This window comes from Nesoenas mayeri (assembly GCF_963082525.1).
Source record: "Nesoenas mayeri genome assembly, chromosome: 1".
NCBI classification, from domain to species: domain Eukaryota; kingdom Metazoa; phylum Chordata; class Aves; order Columbiformes; family Columbidae; genus Nesoenas; species Nesoenas mayeri.
This window is the reverse complement of record NC_137541.1, coordinates 203988112-204009313: the sequence shown is the minus strand read 5'-3', so window position 1 is coordinate 204009313 and position 21202 is coordinate 203988112. Positions and strand designations below refer to the sequence as shown.

The following is a 21202-nucleotide window of genomic DNA, read 5'->3' as shown; positions in this document are numbered from 1 at the left end:
CATCCTGACAATAGCAACAGTCACTTCTGGCTCTGAAGCCTGTGATTTTGTTGGTGTAAATCTATCTTTGTTCTGTGTATTTCTGTAGCAACATCCCTAATGTATGCTGGGCAGTCTCAGTGATTTGCTGGCAAGTGAAAGAGGTACAAGCTGCAGCAGCTCTGTTATATTTTGGCATCACAAAACAGCAACTACCTGGGCTTACTGGGCTGATTGTATTGAATTTAGTCTTGATTTGCGTCCTCTGAATAATATAGGCTGCGTATATACCTGTAAATTCAAGCAGTCCCAGGTAGTGTATCAGATCTATTTTAGGAGATTCTCTGGCATACATTTTGTGTGCAGTGACTGGTTGTCCCCCAAACAGATCCTTCCCAGGGATCATTCTCAGGAGAATGCCTGCATACAGCCACACTGTTTGGGAAACTAGGATGATTGTAAATTAGAGCCTTTGTAAGCTCACTCCACTTATCATGTGGGGAAGGCAGAAATCCAGAAGAGAAGCACTGGAACAGGCTGCCCAGAGAGGCTGTGGAGTCTCCTTCTCTGGAGACATTCAAACCCACCTGGATGCATTCCTGTGCGATCTGCTCCGGCTGAACCTGCTTTAGCAGGTGGATTGGAACAGACGATATCAAAAGGTCCCTTCCAACCCCAACCGTTCTGTGATTCTGTGAAGGGCTGTGGCTACATTAATCACAGGCTGGGCTGGTGGCAGAATTTAAAGGTCAGTGACACTGTCCCAGCTCAGGTGCATTACTGGCTCAGCTCTGCCACAACTCTGGGTTACAAAGCATGAGATGATTTAAGCTCTTCAGGGGACATCCCAGTCCCCTACCTCTCTCCAAGGAACCACTCACTTATGTTATGCAATGGAAGTTTTTAAGTACTCTGAAAGCCTTTGTGACATGCACTACTACAATAAACTAGGGAAAGAATGTCTTTAAAAGGCTCAAGAGCTCACTTACAGCAGTGTGTTGAGTATGGATGCAAACGGTGTAACTCCAATACCTCCAGCCACGCAAAGGCTGATCTCATAGTTCAGGGATTCCTCAAAGGGACTTCCAAAAGGTCCATCCACATACAGTCTGCATAAAAAGCAAAAAGAACACTTCTAGAGAAAGCTACTAAAATCAGAGGAGACATAAAAAGAAAAGCGAGCTGGAATTAAAACCCTATAAAGAATTTGTTTTAATTTTTTATTAGTCTTGGGAGACAGAATATGAAAACCTTTTTCCTGGAAAGCTTTATGTGGAAAGAAACCAATGTACATGTGGTATGAAAAACTTTTGTGTAAAAACTCTTTGTACATCCTATGATTAGACAAGTCATTTCTTAATCACACAAGTGGAGGTGACTGAATTATGACTGCCCTATTTCTCTAGCATTAGAGAGCAAAGAAAATGCTGCACTGGAAACAGTAACAACCTGGTGGGACGTATGCAGGAAGACAAAGACTTTGGCTAGTCTTCCCTAGGAGATTAATCTCCTGAACATCTGAAACAGCTGTGATGGACAGAGTTGAAAAAAATCTAGTTTTCCTGGCTTCTCATAATGCTTTCTAAGTGCCCTCAGGATATAAAGAAGATGGGACACATACCCCTCCTGCAACATGCAAAAGAACAAATTAACATCTGACTACTTCTTCATTTCATGTCCAGACCCTTGGGAATGTGAGTGATCCCAATCTTACAGGCTATATGAAGAGGGAGAAAAATTGCTGAGTTGTACCCCCTTCATTCATGCCTCTCTTTATTGTAATAGTTCTATCCACCTGTTTTTAAAGATAGTTTAGGAGACTGAGTCCCATTTCCAACCCATTTTGAAATATTTCAGATACCGCTGGAAATTCAGTTGAACTACAATTTAAGAATAAGCCTGTAGGCATCTAAAGGTCTGACCTCCAAATTTTTCCTACAAGAAAGGTCACCCATAGACAGCTCAAAATTTACGGACTGTAATTTTTCTAATAAGATTCACATAACCCTTATTCTACTGCTGGAATACCAACTGTGTATCTTACTTCAGTAATAGATTCACCTTTACAAACTATCATGAAGAGAACTTGAAGAGTGCCTTTAGTAAAGGTCCATTCTGTGTACGAGCAGCTCACTGGATCACCACATTTTAGGTAGCGAGTGAATACAGCAAAGTGTGATGGGACCAGCACAACATTCAGCAGCTCAGTCACTGGGTATTTGCTGGCAGCAAGGCTGACATCAGCTTTTGGCCTGAGTCCACAAAACAGTTCCAACATATGTATTTTTATGCACACACACACATGCTGGTACTAATATGCAACTAAGCTAGGCATACTATTTGTCTAATAAAAGGGCATAAACTTGCTCTTTATAACATCAGCTAGAGAACTAAAGGCAGAGGAGATGCCTCTTTTAGCAGACAAAACCTTCCAACCCTCATCTGATTCCTTCTTTTTGAGGCTGCATCTTAGCCGTAGATTAAGATGTCAGTCTGATCTAATTTCTTTTAGTTTTGTGGTTTGACCCTTGGCATCTTACTAGTCAGGACAACATCTTGTCTGGGTGTCTTTAGTCAATATGGTCCTTTCTAGCAAATTGCTTCCAGACCTTTGCTATTGCTGACATCTTCATGTCTCACATTAGGTTCCTTCTTCTACAAGTGTCTTATCTAAACACAGATAAGTACCTACTTTCTGATGGATCTGGAGGCAAACAGGCTGATCTTTAACAATGCCCTGTCTTATAAACTCCCTTCTTGTCTCTTGATGTCCTACCTGGAGAGAAAGGGAGAAGACACTGGGCCAGCCACAACCGTCATCAGAAAGCACTGGAAGTATTGGCAGTAGATAGTTTAAAATCACCAAAATTCCTCACTGATATTCATAAATAATCAATCTGCAATGAAAATACTCTTATCCTCATTTCTGTCTTTGTATTCTGAAGTCACTACAGTATTCTACAAATATTCTCTTGGAGAATCTCAGCTTTTCAGTGACAGATATGTTAGTACCAGCATCATGAGAATACTAGAAAAACAGCTTCACTCTCTGAATTCTTTTGCACAATGGGGCCAAGAAAAACTTAGCTGGAGATGTGCATACAATATAAACAGAACTTTTAAGTGTCTTCTCATTAAATGTTTCCTGTTACATAGCACTTTATACCCCATTTGCTTAACAAAGGTTTATTTTCCACTAATGAAATGATACCACTGCTGGTGAAGAGTGCAACAGCAGCTGGTTTAGATGTTGCACCATCATTTGACTGACTGAGGAAGTAAAGGAGCATCTCTTATTTAAATAAGCAGCAAGGGAAATGTAGAGAAGCAGGTCATTACTCTGAAACAAATCTGGTGCAGGGGACATTTTGAGCAAAGTTCTACAAACGTTATGGGTCTCAGATGTGTATCACAACAGAGATCTAATTCTGGGATATCAGTGTAAGGCAAAAAGAAAAAAATATACTGGATAACGAAGACAAGCAACTGAAGTCCACTGTCATTCCTGGCATACCACTCATACATATGTTGCCTTAATAGGATCCTGCCCTGTTCATGAAATTTGGAGAATTGCTCCTAAAGGTACGAAAGGCATAAGCACAGGCCTGAAGGAAATTCCTTGCATTTTGTACAAGCAGCACAAACTTTCATTTGGATATACAGACTAAAAGCCAACATTTTGGGGGAAAAACACAAACAAGACAAGCAAACTAGCAAATGAGATTTTTCCAGATATTACCACAGTGGATGTGACAATAGTCATATACTGTAGGGGTGTCACTTAGTGGAACTGCACTTAAGCCCACTTGAGGACTATCTAAAATATGCCTGTCTGACCTCAGAAGAAATTCCTAGAAAGTCTGAGTGACACTGAATCCCACTGATATGATCAGGAGTCAAAACGTGCAAAACTAGACGTGGTCACCGCAAACCAGTCAATCATGGTGCATAATTCCACACCAGAAATTCAAGAAACAACCTTAAATTAAATACATATTTTGGTCAGATTGCTCCAGTTTGTGGCCCATTAGCCCCATCTGGCCTGCAAAATATTTCTATCTATCTGCCCACTGTATCTTTCTCTGAGGGAGAGAGGAGCAGTTGTTTGGACAGCAAACGCAGCCAGAGCAGCCAAGAGACTCCTGCTGTGCCCGCATGTGGCCCAGCACAGAACAGTCAGAAGTCACCGCTTCCAAGTGTGAGAAAGAGAAATGGCGAAAAAGCTGGAGAAATATTGCTACTGCATTAACTCAATCCACAAGACTGCCTGCAAAGGCTGATTCCAAGGATAACATGATCTCCCTGGAAGATTTTGTTGGATGTCATAAACACACACTATTTAATCCCATTTTACTAAGGGGATAATTTATAACTAAAAAGAAATGTGGCTCTGATGCCTTGATGGAAGTGGTCATTTAGGAATTGATCCTTCTTTTTATTCAAGTCAGTGGAATAAAGAAACCTCCTGATGCCGTATCAAGCAGCGCAGTGATGAACAGAGCAGCAATTCAGTCATGGACTTTTGCAGAGATTATGCGACTTTCACTTCCTATCAACATGTTCCTCCTTTCATTTGGTAGTGCTGAAAAGTTTCGCATAAAAGCAGTTCATTAACGCAAATGAAATCACACAGCGTTCAATAACAAGACAGACAAGCCAAGGGGGGTAAGATGACTTTTTGTTTCTTGAGTTGTGCCCCATGCTATGCTCTCCTATCCCCCCAGCTTTCATTTAATTAACATGATGGAAGGGAGTGGAATTTTACTAAAAGTTTAGAAATTCCCCCTTCAGGCAAACTTATTCAAATAACAAGTTGTTCTTTTTACATTTCTTCATTTCCAGTCTCAGGAGTGCTCAGTTATTCTGGCACGATTTCTTAGCTCACAAACAGAAAAAAAAAAGCTCCTCAAAAGAGAATATATCACAAAAATTAGCAGAGCACATTATTAAAAAGCATCTTAAAGATAGCTGGCAAACATATTTTCTATTTAAAGCACACTTACATTCTACAGTACAGCAGTACAGAAATATCCCAGCAAGAAACAAGAGAGCTTGTTCCAGCACTGGGCAATGTAACTGCACTAACATGGGACAAAACAAGGGATACTGTCTCGTGGACACATGCAGCTGTTCTGCTTTTGAGACCCAAGTTATTATCTTCCACAAGGAACAGCACTGTGGTGTGTGGAGACACCTGCCCACATATCTATTAGACTTGGACCTCACTGGTTTATTACAGGGTGCAGGTGCCCTTAGAAAACTTTAATGCTTATATTGTACCTCACTACCCAACTGTAAATGCTGATATTATTTTTTTTTCCAGGCTCTTTGGGAGCTACTGTAAGACATTATCTGGGATATTACTGCAATAACAGATGGATAGTGGAGTTAATTCAAGAGCTTGTAGGAAATGTTAATTAAAAAAGTATCACCATTTGCAAGCTGAACAAAATGCTTGGATGTGAAGTACTGCATAGAGCACAGTAAGTGAAGCCCTAGTCTGACTGAAGTTTGTGGCAAAACTCTTTGTAATGTCAACAGAACAAGGATTTCACTTAGTATGAGATTCTATATCCTTAGAGCAGTATTCGGTTTGTTACGAAGACCCAGGTTTCTTTGCATGAGGACACCAAGTCCCCCATACAGTCAAAAGACATGCAGTCAATCTGGTTAATGAGGTCTAAAGAGAGATTCAGGACATGATGACCTGTTCTCTATGTCTACTGACTGTACTGACTCAGATCAACAGGTCCTTAGAGATCTGTGTCCCTCTAAAAGGCAGCTGAAGGCCAAGCAGGACAGAAGTGGCACTAGACACCCAGCCAGAGGCACCTGAATCCAGACCCAGACTTCCACTGGTATATTTGGAGCACTGATACCTAGTTCACACACAGACACCTACATTTAGATGTCTTTGGTTGGAGATGAATCCCTCACACTGTGAGAAGAACATGCCATTGACTTCAAGAGATTTTGGATAAAGGTTTCCAAAATCACAATAAAATAAACCAAACAACTCTCCTACACTCATTCTTCTATTTAACTTGTCCTACCAAAACCACAGCTCAGTATTGTGCATAGAGCCTGAGAACACCAAGGAACCAAATGTCTGATGGCTGAAAACAGTCTCTTTACACTCTTCTGCCGCTGTAACTCTTATGCACCAGAAAGATGCCATCACCTCCCTTTGATAGCCCACAACATCAGCCTCCACCCCCACGTGATAAATATTCAAACAAGTGCCTTCATGTTCCTCCCACACTGCCCTTCATGCCTGGGAGGAAATCTCTGTAAACATCTGCAGAGCTATTTCATTATCTCCATTTAAATTCCTTCTTAAGACTCCACTTTTCTCTAATGCCTAAAAAATCTATAAACCAAAGGTTGACAGCAGTTAGCCTGATTATGTGGTCACCTTAGCTCAGTCATATTCTGGCCCAATACTGTCTCAATGTTTCCCTGAATTTTGCTGTCTGATTGTATCCATCTGCTGTCTCCTGTTCTTCTAGTTCAAGTTGGTTTCGTCAGGACAGTCTCTCTGCTGTGTGATTGTGTGTATCGAGATGGTTTCCTGATGCATGACTCGTTCTTCAGGGCACTAGGATAATACAGATAAATGAAGAATTACTGGAAACCATGCGAATCTGAAAGTTACATCAGAGGCAATCTTTCATATGGTAGAATTGCAGAAACCAAAACTGACTATGGGAGTGTTCCAGACCACTTTGGAGTCAAAGGCTCAATTCAGTTTTCAGTAAAAACCTAGTTGCAACAAATTACATTATTTCATATTTTCAAAGCAGCTGCACTTACTACTATTGAAGACTTTGAAATATTTTCTGCAGCAAAAATCAAGACAGCCACTTCATCTTTTGAAGTCGACACATGACACTTGATGTCCTTATTTAAACCTCAATTAAGAAGTGTACACTCTGACAATATTTTTCCAGAGGGCTTGTGATTATTAACAGTATTTCAGTACCAACAGCCTTTTACAGGCGAGGAACCACCACTGAACAAAGCATGTCATCCTTGGTTTGTAAGGATTTCCAAAACTACAATGGCTTTTAGAGTTTGAAAGTGTAACAAAATGTGACATCTGGCATGTGAGATCAGAGATTCCCATGTGTTCTCCTGACATTGTGAAGGATGATGTTTTCATTAAAGAGAAAAGCAGCCCCTTAGACAAGTAAGCTTGTAAAACCCAGTGGGTCCAATTAACTTTATATACTATTTTGCACAAGATTGCAGAGTGCTATTATTCTAATTCAGACTTCATTACACATACTCTGCTTTTTTTAACAGCCTGAGTTTAGTTTCTGATTGATTATTCACATTTTCTCCTTTCAACTTCAAACATATTCTTACAATACATATTAGAGCTTGTAGAAGTTTCCTTCTCCCTCCCACAGAAGTTGCTTCCTTTATCACTTGGCACAACATCCAGTTATAACAACATAGATGGCTCAAAATCCTATAGAATCAATTAGCATTGGATTTTCTCCTCACAGAAACATTCCAAATTATTATTCTTTTAAAGTATCTAGAAAAGCAATTTGTTACATCTCAGATCCATTTATTTCTCCCTGATTGGGCAAAACAAAATGAAATCACCCATTCTTCATCCTATTATACTCTTAGGGCCCAGAGGTGACTGAAGAAGAATTTCCATTTCTACAACACCCTTAGCAGGAGATAATATGTTCAAGGGATAATGACAAGGACAAGAAAGTGGAAAAGCAGAGCAAGCACATGCATTTTCATGGATAAGGCTCCTTCTGTAAACCCCGAACTGAGATCCATGGTTGTCCGAGACACAGTGGAGGTTCAAGAAGATCCCACTGCAGAAGGCTGGAAAAGCTGTGCAACTACCTATGGGAAGCTGGACTTGTAACAGAGGAGCAAGGAGGATAGTGGAGGAAGAGAAAAGAACCTCATAACTAGGAATGAAAATCTCAAAAAAGTGTAGAGGTAGAACTTCCACCAAAGGCAAGATAAAACAGACTTGCACAACTGACAGACACCATTGTAAGCATTGCTCTTCCTTGTTCATGGCTCCTAAAACAATCTGAAGGAAATCTCTCAGACCAAGTTCATTTTCCTCAGAATTGAATAAAACTGCCTAAATATTGCCTAAAGTATTTATGGAGAGCCCATGTTTGTTGTTACTCATTGCTGACTATCATGGGAGAGAGCCAACAGTTTAGACCATGCACTTCATTAAAAAGGTCCGTAAAAACACTATGAGAACTATAATCAAGTATATTTATGTATTCAGACAACTTTGTTCTCTGAAAGTACATGTACTTTTTGTACTAAATTTTGGGGTCATTATTCTTAATTAATGTTGTATCAGTTCTTCTCCATGACCGTCCTTTTACTGTCATTTTTATAAAATGTTTCCAAAATGTATTCCTTTTATTAAAGATCACATGATTTAATCTTGTTATAACAAGAAATCCAATTTTCCACTTATTTCTTTTCCAATTACAGCATCTATTTTGTGAAGTGCCTTTCTTCCCTGTAAACTTGTCTCCTACCAATTTTGACTCAGCTAATAAAGTAAAATAAAGAGTATTTATAATGACTGCACCATCTATTGCAACTAGGCTTTTGGAAATTTAGTTTATTACATCATTAAGTGACAAGATGCTGCAGACCAGCAACGACAAGTAGGTTGAGCGTGTTGGCCATGTTTCTCCACAACTCATTCACTGGCACAGTAGGTATCTGTCCATTACACCGCAAACAGTGTGTCTGCTTTAGAGTCATCCACTTCCATATTTGACCTTTTGTCTCTTCCAATATTTACAGAAAGCTTTTTTTTTGCCTTTGGTGGTCATCTCCAAGTTGTCATCTAGCAGATGGCATGGGTCCTTCTCACAAGCAGTGCTGATATTAGCACTGAGTCCTCTTCCTCACTTGGTCAGTTATATTCACTAAGCAGGATATCCTACATCCCCATGTCACAGGAAAGACCTGCAGCATCAGTACCTCAGGGTACTATGGGAAACTTGAAGCAGCTGAAGCACACTGATGCAACTGGATTGTATATTCCAGATATGGAATCAAGTTTTTCACACCTCTAATTATGACATATTAACCAGCACTGGAGGTCTAACGCAGCTCCCTCAGCCATGGCTTGGGTATTTTCAAGTTTAGTAAAAAGTCTTCATGGGAGTTTAGGATTCAGGAAATCCCGACAGTTGGTACATATATGAGATGTAGTCATCACCAACCCCTAATAGCTGCTTTGCACTTACAAATATACTCATGGGGCATATTACACCAAAAGTCAAAACACTTTTTATGATAGTGTAGGTTGGGGGAAGAAGAAGACCACTCTAACCAGACATCCACACTGCCAATAGGCTTTCCAGATCAAGCTCCAACAGACTTTAGGGCTGGGGAAAGAAAAGTTGGTGCCTGCTGACAAATCTCAAGGATGACAAGTGAAGAAATTAAAGATGTAGCTAGGTATCTGCAGAAACAAAAGGAGAGGAGAAGAAGCTAACTTGAGTGCTGGAAGCTGTAGTTGGCAGCAGATCAATCTGGAGACAAGGCCAGGCATATCACAATCCGCTCCAAAGGCAGCCTGCTCAGGCTCTTTGGACTAGACTAAGTAGAGATGACGAGTTCAAAATGAAGAGAATAAGAAGAAAATAACAAAGGAGGACAAATTGCACAACATATTCTGCAGTTGGAATTAAGTAGTCAATCCTGTAATAAAATAGGTTCCTCAATATATAGCAAGCCTAAGCACAAATATGCTACCTAAAATGTAATAAACTCCCAAGAAAAATGTGTCATGTCTCATTGCTGACTCTTTTCTGTCTTAGGCACTGATAAGAACAAAGGCTGGACATCCCAGAAGAACACATCTGGCACAGAGTCAGGGTCTAAGCTGAAGTCCAACACCAGTTCATATTGACCAGGACCCTGAAGTTGTTCTGTGTATACAGAGAAAAAACACACTGTGTGTGAGTGGTCTTGTCACTCTAGAGACACAGCAAATCTTGACTCATGACACTTCTTGCACAAAATCAGCATCCTGCAGCTCCACACTGCTCAAGCTGATCCTCATCATGTTTATTGTCATTGTGAAATGCAGATCACAGGACTGTGCCTCAGGTCTGACCTGAAATGCCAGTTTTCATGGGTCAGAGAGGAAGAGAAGTCTGGTGGTTTAATCCCATCTCCCTCATGCTGATCCACTGTCATTTCTAGAATGTCATCTGCATCCTCAGCTATGCTCTTCCTTTTGGTGAAACCAGGTAGCAACACTTTCTCAGATCTCCACTTGACAAGACTGGGAATGCTTAATTTAATAGGTTTAATATTCTGATACACGCAGGCAAAAACTATTATAAAGTGTTAAGTACGATCCTAACATTTCCCCCACCCATGTCACTGTTTCTGCTTTAATGATGACAATTTGTCTCTTGGTGAACTGACATTTCTGCCTATTCCAACTCATCTTCCTTTTCTTAAACCCACCTCGTGAAATTTGCCAGATCATTCAGAAATTTCAACCCCATCTGTTCTGAAAGATTCTGTCCTCCCTGGCCCAATATCGTCAGAGGATTTAATTATCTTGGTGTTTATATCTCCCTCCTTGTCATTCATTACTTGATACATTCAGAAGAACAAGTCCAGAGATAAATTACTGCATATTTGATACCTCACTTATTTTAAAACTATCTGCTTTAAAACTATTTGCTGATTGCCACCTGTCAGCCCTGAGTTTTTCATTTTTTCTTTTTCGCTTTTTTCTTTTTCTTTTTTCTTCTTAGTATACTGTGCTATATTTTTATTTAGACACTACTTTGCTAAATCCTCTCTAGGGAAAAAAAAAAAAATCTGATTCCAGGACAAATCAAATGGAAAAAACATCACTGAATTCCACAATACCAGGATTTAATTCCACAGAACTGAAAGATGCATTGACAAGTAGATATTCACTATACAAGTGTATATATGCCGTGTCTACGTTTTATTCTTTATCCTGCTTTGGCACCTATATTTGCAAGTAAATCCACCAGGAAATGGGCAGTACACAATGGATGAAATCCCAATCCTCTAGGCTTTGTGTATCTACAAAACCTCATTTTTTGAAGAGCTCACTCTGCATCCAGCAGCTGTGATAAGTGGTTTAGGCATTCCACATGCAATTTCTTTCTGTTTAAGGGTTCCCTTAACAACTGTAATTTAAACAAACCATAAAGCAAATATGGGACTGAGAGGTGAACACTTTCTGGTTTATGCTTTCTGAGATTCTGAAACTGCATTTATGTTTTTCCTAATGGTTGCATTCATCAACCACTTGCTAAACCACCACGACATGTTTCTGACATTATCCCTGCTACACCTATTGTGAAAGTGCCCAAAGGCACCTATTTAAAAGGCACTTTGCCCTCTGGAGTAGGAACTTTACAAAGAGCATAATGAGAAAGGATAAATCAAAGAATCACACAGAATCACAGAATGTCAGGGACTGGAAGGGACCTCAATAGATTATCCAGTCCAATTCCCCTGCCAGAGCAGGAACACCCAGATGAGGTTACACAGGAAGGTGTTCGGGCGGGTTTTGAATGTCTCCAGAGTAGGAGACTCCACAACCCCCCTGGGCAGCCTATTCCAGTGTCTGTCACCCTCACTGAGAAGTTTCTTCTCAAATTTGAGTGGAACCTTTTGTGTTCTAATTTGAACCCATTACCCCTTGTCCTATCATTGGTTGTCACAGAGAAGAGCCTGGCTCCATCCTCATGACACTCATCCTTTACATATTTATAAACATTAATAAGGTCACCCCTCAGTCTCCTCTTCTCCAAACTAAAGAGCCCCAGCTCCCTCAGCCTCACCTCATAAGGGAGGTGCTCCACTCCCTTCATCATCTTTGTTGCCCTGCGTTGGACTCTCTCCAGCAGTTCCCTGTCCTTCTGGATCTGAGGGGCCCAGAACTGGACACAATATTCCAGATGTGGTCTCACCAGGGCAGAGTAAAGGGGAAGGAGAACCTGTCTGGACCTACTAACCACCCCTCTTCTAATACACCCCAAGATCCCACAAGGGCCCAGTGCTGGCTCATGGTCATCCTGTTGTCCACCAGGACCCCCAGGTCCCTTTCCCCTATGCTGCTCTCTAATAGGTCATTCCCCAGTTGTGCTGGGATCCAACCCACTCTCTGCTGTACCTTCCTAAGGAGAACATGGGTAAGTCAGTTGGACACCATGTGACACCACCTACATGTTACCCAGGAGTAGTTCTATTTCTCAGAGAAGAGCACTGCAACGATAACTTCATTAAAAGGCTATGAGGCCCATAGATATATCTGTAATAGCAGTCATATACCCCATTAATATACAGATCACAGTTCTTAAAGATCAGATAAAAGGAAAGGAAGGCCAACATTGCACAAAGGAGTATTTCTAGAGATCCATTGTTTTATGGTTTAATCTGTCTAACTGATGGCTTTTATTTGCACAACTGACTGATACACAGTTTAGAAAAGGGTAAGTGATAGCTTTGTATTTTATTGGAGAAGCCTTGCCAAGGCTGAAAGAAAGGGTAGAGGGTAGAGATGACTTCAGATAAAGACACCAGCCCTGTTATTTCCTTGCTAATTCTATTTCATCGGTTTGGTTTACCTTACATGACAGTCTTCAAATATTTGAGTGCACAGCATGGAGGGGAGGAGGGGGTTGTTCTTTTGGTTTTTTTGCCACCAACAACCCAATTATAATACAGTCATACATGATTGAGAGAACTTTTGATATATTTTTTTCTGTGAACAAGTTTTATGGTCAATATCCCTTGAACTTTCATATATCAAGGGACCTTCAAGTGTAGACAAACACAGACCCCCAGACTCAGCAAAATCAAGGCATCCTTTTTTTTTTTTCAATAGATGCTGAATATTTCAGTCATGAGTCCTCTCCTTGGATATGATAAGAAGGATGGAACAGGGAAACCAGCCAAACTTAATTGGTTTTTAATTCCAAAACATTTCCACATGGTGCAGATGCTATTCACTGCTGCCAGAATCTGAGTGCAGGGCCAAATACCTAAAACCAGTGTTAATTCAGTGAGGAGGGTTCATCTGACCATGTATAGCTGGCATATCCCATGTAGAGGTAAATGGATTTCTTAAGCTCCATTGATGTTCTTGACAGCTGCTTGCAGGAAACCTGCTCTATTTTGCTATCAAATGACTTCAGAGAGCCAGCCCAAATTTTGATAATTACTGTTTGCACCAGTCCCTTAAACTGGGTTTCTTAACTGTAATCTACACCAAGAAAAAGAAAGGTTAACCATCAACCATTACACAGCTAGTTATTGCCATCTAGTAAAATGCAGGCAAAATGCATATAGACACACACAAAATGCATTCAAACAGCAAAGTACTGCTGCAGATGGGGCAGGGAAAGCTAGAGAAGTTCCCCATCTCAGAAGTGGTGCTTGTACTGACTCTGAAAGTGGGCATCAGGGGCTGAGCCCCAAGGGACAGCCCTTCTGCTGCACTTAAAGCTTGGAATTAAATGCTCAAGTGCATGTGAATGGCACCATGGGTGACTGAAGCCTTGGAGATGCCAAAATCACAGTCTGTTTTCTTCTTGGGACACAGCAATCTGCAAATAAATTAGCAAGACATTCCTTACACCCTCCTCCCCAAAACAAGACAGAGCTCAAGTTGCCTGTCAATTCCAGCATTGCTTGCCTGTGACAGCAGAGCAGAGCCCAGAGGGTTTCATTACAATCAGACCTGAACAGGCACTTTTCTCTTTGCTCTCCTGATCCTGTAAGGTAAACCTGTTATTTTGTATTAAGGTATCTTTCTCCAGGTAATATGTGGGCTGTGCACAAAACAGAAAGCTACATCTGTCTTTTCCTCCTCTCTTCTCTTCTCTTCTCTTCTTCCCCCCATCCAACCTCCCAATCAGACCATAGGATATTCAGCAGCACTGCTCCCTTTCAAGCTGTTCAGAAAGCAAATCAGAGTCTTTCCTTTTTCTTTAGTTCACCAGCAAGTTTGACATTTCACAAATTTTGATGAAGCAAAACTTCAGGTTGTTTCCTGGCAACAAAACAGTTGACAGGGAGTCTGGCTTGTAATGACTGGCCCTCACAGAAAGTTTGCTCTTTTGGAGGGAAAGCAGCATAGCATTTCACTGGGACCCAACTGAAATATGTAACCAATGGCTTTTACACTCCTCAGATCATCTGTGATCCTTCAGGACAGCAGCCGCTACCCTCCCCACTCAGAAATGCTGGCACAGCAACCTAAGCGTCTAGTGTATCACCCTAACTCATAGATTTGGGCACTTTCTAGTCTTTTTTGCAGCTTAAATGAAAAAAAAAAATGTGGAAAGCCTGAGTTTGGTTCACAATTCTGCTAGATTTTATTTTACACCAGCTTGACCAAAGTGCCAGTTTCCTATATTTACACAAGTGAGATCTCTCCAACACACTTCAAACTCTTACTGATAGAGCAATTAGCTGAAATCCTACAACTGCTTCCCCTGAAAACTGTAGTGGTAGGAGATAGTTTTGGTATATAATTAAGATTTTAGAGTTTCATCTTCACAGTGCCCAGACCATCAGGTTTATGACTCCTTCACAAGATAACATTGCATTTACATGATTTGCCTCAACCAAACTGAAAATACATCTGGGGATGGAGCACAATAAAATGTATGGCCCAGTTCTGCTACCATTTCTTCGGCCTTTTTCTGGTAATAATAGTACCACACGATGGAAAAATTGTCATTGACAAGTTGCATTGCTCTATTTTCCCTAACAACACAAAAAATATGGCACAAAAAAATAAACTACAAATAGCTTTCAAAGTCTTTTGAGATTATTGAGGGGATGCAAATACCATTATTTTATAGAAAACACTGGAAATAAATGCCTGTGATTCATATATTGCTTAGGAAGCTTTAGCTATCCATGCAAAAAAAGGCCAATTTAATCTATTTTAAGACTTTCAGAGTTGGTTTAGAAGAGTGAAATCAATATAATAAATAAATTCAATCTTATTGTGGTTTATCTAAAATAATTAATTATAACTGAAACATTCCAATATCAGAAATCACCAATAGTAATATATCGAAAAAAAATATTTTATGACTTAAAGACATAGTATACAGTGAAGGGAAATACAAGCTATGATATCCTCAGGTAACATCATATTGCACCATGCAGAGGAAGACAGGACCCTAATCCTCAGAAATGCTCAGGAATTGGCTTTCATTAGACACTTTTAAATACTTTTTGAAAGCAGAGAGGGTACAGAGAACACTTACACTGACAACTGTATAGGTTGTAGTACAGGCTACCATTTCCACACAGGTCAAGTGGATTTAGGGTAGGGGCACAGACTCTACTCCCATGTTTTTTTGGAGCATGCAGCAGTTCTGCCTTATCCAAGCTCCCAGAGATATGAGGAAAGTTCCCTGAAGAGTTTGCTTCTAAAGGAGTTTGAACCATACACAACCTTAATTCAAACCACATATTACAAAGATACCTTGACAGCAATAGATAATTAGGTCATAAAGCAAAGTGTTACATGAAAGCTATTAGGCTCTAAAGCAAATTATTTTAGTATTTTTTCTTTGTGGCTGGTGCTTACAGCACAGATTCTGTCATTGCTTTGGGGGTAAAAAAATGTCACTACATTCACAATACCAAGGAAAAGCATGGGTAGTCACTTCACTTGACACATGTAATGCCTCACTTTAGGTGCAGACACTTCGACTAGTATTTTTCTAACAAATCTGTGACCTACAAAATTCTTATATTAAAAAAACCCAACAACCAGAAACTCTGAATATCACCAAATTTATCTTTGCCACCCAACAGCACGATTTCTCTTCTATTAAAGCAGTTTTTGTGTTAGGACTTATCTACTTTAGTCTCCAATTCTGCTCATGAACAGCCTCAGCTGGCTGATTAGGCAACACTCAGAGAGGATTTGGCAGCTAATATCACGGGCCATTGCTGTTCTGCAGCTGCTAACTATGTTTTCCAGCTGCTAGCTGTCTGGCTGTTCAAAAGTACTTGTGGATCTTACAAACCACTTGACATGGTCATAGAACTTTGCTTGGGGTGAAGCTCAGGCAACTGGGTACAATCTCCCAGGAGCCAACTCCCATCTCTATGACTGGTGATAATTAACAGCTAGAATAACGTACCATAGAATGAGATGGATTTTCTACCATTGCTAGTTGACTTGATAGTCACTTCTGAGCTCCATTCTAGCCTCAATACTGAGACAACTTCCTCCATTAAATGCGGTTGATGTACATGTTTATTTGGGGATGCTCAGTTCAGGGTTGTCCAGCTGGCATCCCACAGCTCAGATCTCCTATCCATTTCTCAGGAGAGACAAGGGACAGCTGCTACATCAACATGGGCTTCTTGCTGCCCCTAACTATCACCAAGAGCTTAAAGTACAACTTGTTGCATAAAAAGAAATACGAAGTGTCTCTCTCACATATAGTGAAGAGCCTGGAACTCAGATGAACTACTGCAGCAGTGCTACGCACCACAAGGTTGCTTAAACTGAAATCCAGCCTCATATCCTGATGAGAACAAGCCATCCTTACCCATTTTATACAAAACTGGAACACCATGACTTTCTCCTTTGGCTTGAAGGTTCATGCTCCCCTCTGCTCTTACACAGAGCACACACTTGCTCTGCTACCTCAAGTGCAGCAGTAATGTATGCTGTTTTCAGAGTTATTAAAAACAGCATGAAGAGGGACTTGTGGCACAGCTCAGATGTTTATCCAACAGTCTTCCTTCTTCTTTAAACCTTGTTTGGGGAAAGGCCAGAACAGTTACGAGTGTTGCTAGACTTCTGCCTTCCTTAGAGACCAGGAAATACGAGGGTTGCTGATGTCTTACATGAAATATAACAGAAGACGTGGTAGGCATCTCCTTTTTCTCTACTAGTTTCTTTCACACGTTCAGGGGTACAATATTGTTATTTTTTCTCTTTATTATAGCTGGATTATTTTTTTTTCTCTCCCTTTTTCACCAAGGCTCAGTAACAGAACATCAACAAAAGATGCTGCCTCCTTTAACAGGTTCTATGAAAGAAACCAGCCTCCGGCGTCCCACACTGAAAGTATGGGGTCAAAAATTAAATTGCTAATGTTCAGGTAGGCGTGTAGGAGTGAATGAATGATGCTGTTCCCTTTTATCTATAGAGTGAAGGAGGAAGCCAGTACTGTCAACAACCACAACTATTCAGCACTTGTTTTTCTTTTTCAGGACTACTGGTGCTTGGATTTCTGTAACTATGGTAATTGTGAAACTATTTTTAAACTAACATAAGCCATTATTTTTAAAACAATGTTAAAACTGGATATAAGGCCAGAAGGGATCACTGTAACTCTCTCTTGCATAATGAATCAAAGAACTTCACTAATAATTTCTGTATCAAACTACTTAATTTCATAGAACCATAGAATTTCTGTTTGAGGTATTTAAAAAAACATCCTTAAAGACATCTGGTGGCAGATAATTCCCTACAGTCTCACACTGCTGCTCAGTAGTAGGCAGGTATATATCAATTAAATCAACAGGCTTTATCAAAAAACGTGCCCAGGCTTCCAAATAACAGAATGAAAAACAGCTGTAATGTTTTGTCTTATATCATTCACTATGAACAAAGCAATGATTTCATCTCCCAAGTATTTTGAAAGGTTTAGGCATCTTTTATTTTTAGTCAGCCCTTTCCCCCCTTCTCAATTGGGAGTATTGCAATGTTTTGCATAAAACAGTTCATGACTGTTAATGAGCCAGAACTATGCCATGATAAACAGAGCTAAGTTAAACTTGCACTCTAGATTACTTGGTGCTTAAAAGAGAATATATATACACATGGAACTTTCATTTTGCATGTATGTTGCTGCACAAATCTCTCAGAGGATACAGGTTTTTCCTCAGATCTCTACATCTGAAAGATTTGTACTTATTTCTTCAAAGTTTCTTAGATTTCAAGTCTTGAAGTTAGCAGCAAAATTCCCTGCAGCTTTAACGGCACTGGTTAACTCTGCTGTTGGTAATTGAGGCCTTCGGAAACAGAACAAAAGTGTCTTTATTTTGCCCTAGAAGTTACTGGGGCATTGTACCAATACTCTAAACAAATACAGCCTCTGTCTCAAGGAATTTATGACCCACATTTGTGCTTAATGTGCAGTCCTAAATATTTCAAGATATTGACTTGGCATTGTTTGATATTATGCGGGTGTGTCCACATGAGTCTTTGCAGGATCGCAGCCCAAAGATGTAGGCCACAGTATGAATTACTGTCCTCTTGTCTTCCCATTTTCATTATGATTTCAACAAAATCTAGATCAAATGCTTGTATTTTTAGTGACATGACTACTCCAATAACATGACTGTTATTTTTTATACACAGCTACCAGCCTTTACCCCATTGCCACTGTTGTTCTTTCCATTTAGTAAAAATCCTAAATGATGGGAAAATGCCCTTTACTTATAGTGGAGATTTTATTGCTATGGAGCTCAACTCTGCAGTTCTCTGCAAACTTTACAGGATAACCTGGTAATGCTACAAGTCACACTAAAAAAAAAAAAAAAAAAGAGACAAAATACCAAACCACTAAAAAAATCTATAAACATTATTCTCTATAAACTGCTTGATTTTCTTTAAAATGTCATTACATATTCTCTTTTAAATGTCATTACAGATTCATTAAGCAGGTGTCAGTAATCAAAATTCTCTGAGACTCAGGTTTTCTGAGGGCTTGGTGTTGCTGGCAAGACAGTTAGCTTCTGGCCTGCATTTCGAAATAAATCTTGGAGCGCTTCAAAAACAGTAATTTTCATGCTTAATGTACAATGCTACACAAAGCATTTAAAGTGCGTGTGTGGGCACTTCTGAATAGCTCCTTCAGTTGGCACTTTCCCATATGATTTCAGCAATATGGACAGGACACGTGTTTTTGCAGTGGAAAACAGGATAGATGTTATTCTAGATAAGAGAGCCAGTTGCATACGACTGAAAGGACTGTGGAAGACCTGATTTCTATTTCTGGCCTCATCCCCAGGAGAATTGCTCCTGGGTGACACTGGTAACTCACATCAGAGTTCCATGCCTCAGTTTCTGCTCTGTAACAAGAGAATATCTTTTGTAAAGCACTTCACAGAAAGCCTTTTATAGAAAATCACTCCATGAAAGTTCTCCACCTCTCTTTAAAATTAAAAATCTCTTTGCCTTTACAATGAAGAACAAGTGGTAAATGCACAGGTCACAATTTTTTCCCTTGTTGAACACCAAGGGAGATGTTGCCTTTGTTTCTAATGGGAGCTGAATTGGGTTTCTAGGCCACGATCCTGCTATCTGCTCTTGTGTGTGCTTAAATCCGGGATTCAGGGGGAATTTCAGCGATGCACTGTCTGAGTGTCATCACTTCCAGAAGCCACAACTCACTACTTTCTCTCATTTAGTTAGACACAAATTATTTTTCTCTAAAAAGAAAAATATTCTTAAGACACTTACAAATAAAATACAAGTTTTATTCCTGGGGTATCATTTATGAAATATTACCATTTCTTGGCAGAGATCTCAAGCTGTTGTAAATTGGCATGGATCCATTACAGATCCATTATCATTAAAATGAGTAGCAATTGGGAACCAGATGGTACAATGGTTTAGGGCACTAACTTTCTGCCGCCTATTTGTCTAGACTATTCCATGATGAGAATTAAATAACATCATTTGGCTTTGTTTGAGCTAAAACTTTCAGCAGCTTTTCAAGGATGACCTTGAAAAGAATACATTTGAACACAAATATATAAATTAGGATCCTGTATTTTCTGTTTGCATTTTTGTGACATGAAAATTACCAATATTTCTGTGCACACAGAAGAAGTCTAGCCTAATTTACTCAGAATATACACCAAAGAAAGGTTTTAAAGTTTATGGCTGATGGAAATCAAATGTTTTTGGAATACTCTGTTGTTTCATCACACCTGCTAGGTTCTAGGCTCATTTTGTTTTTCTCCAAAGTTCAACACTTTGCAGTCCATACAAATGATAAAATAGTGCTCAATTTACATTGTTTCTCTAATTGACTACAAAGAAGAGCTGGAGAGGAGAGGAGAGGAGAGGAGAGGAGAGGAGAGGAGAGGAGAGGAGAGGAGAGGAGAGGAGAGGGGAGGGGACGGGAGGGGAGGGGAGGGGAGGAGAGGGGAGGGGAGGGGAGGGGAGGGGAGGGGAGGGGAGGGGAGGAGAGGAGAAGGGAGGGGAGGAGAGGGGAGGAGAGGAGAAGGGAGGGGAGGGGAGGGGAGAAGAGAAGAGAAGAGAAGAGAGGAGAAAGAAGAGAAGAGAAGAGAAGAGAAGAGAAGAGAAGAGAAGAGAAGAGAAGAGAAGAGAAGAGAAGAGAAGAGAAGAGAAGAGAAGAGAAGAGAAGAGAAGAGAAGAGAAGAGAAGAGAAGAGAAGAGAAAGAAGAGAAGAGAAGAGAAGAGGATTGTAAATGATCTCCAACCTCTTGTATGGAGGTGTCATTTCAGATGATATAGGACATTTCTTGTTTAGCAGACATTGGTATAGTGAGACAGCAGAAACTGGAAATTGAAGTTACATTAATTCACATTATGCATATGTGAAGTAATTAACAATTGAAATAAGTTGATCTAAAGGCTTGTGCATTTTCCAGTTTCTAACATCTCAGTTTAAAGACTGAATGCCTTTCTAAATTCATGCTCCAGTTGAACCAGAAGCTTGCTGCAGGGATTATCGGGTAATGCTCTATGGCTTATGTTAAGAAAGGACTCAAATTAGCTGGAACATAACAGCTCCTTCTGTTCTTAAAATCTGTGAATCATCAAAGAACTCTTCTACCAAACCCACAGAAGATAAGAATGAAGTCTGCAAATGTTTCTGAAGAGGAAAAAAAAAAAAAAAAAAGAGCCAAATAATCCCTCTAAAAAACCCACACGTGTATTTTAGGATTTCAGCAATATCTTGGAAATATTATAAAGTACAACTGAACTCTCAAGTCGCTTCTATATAGAGAAATTTGCTAAAATGCTGTAACACTAGCAGCATTTCTGGTGCATTTCTCTCAAGCACTGTTTTGTGCAGTCAGCATCTCTCCTGCTTTTTTTACCCACCAACCTAATTCATCACTCTTGCACTTCTTTTATCACTTCCCTTATATATATATACATATATATATATACATA

The 21202-nt window shown here is 39.9% G+C and overlaps 1 protein-coding gene across 1 annotated transcript in view; it reads right to left on the bottom strand.

Annotated features, from left to right (window-relative positions):
• NOX4 (NADPH oxidase 4) overlaps positions 1-21202 on the bottom strand; it is a gene marked incomplete at its 5' end in the record, with an annotated part of 106273 nt that overhangs the window by 12234 nt on the left and 72837 nt on the right. Inside the window, one exon of the mRNA XM_080354742.1 lies at positions 969-1088. Within this exon, the coding sequence (XP_080210868.1) occupies positions 969-1088 (120 nt within the window). The remainder of the gene's footprint in view (positions 1-968; positions 1089-21202) is intronic.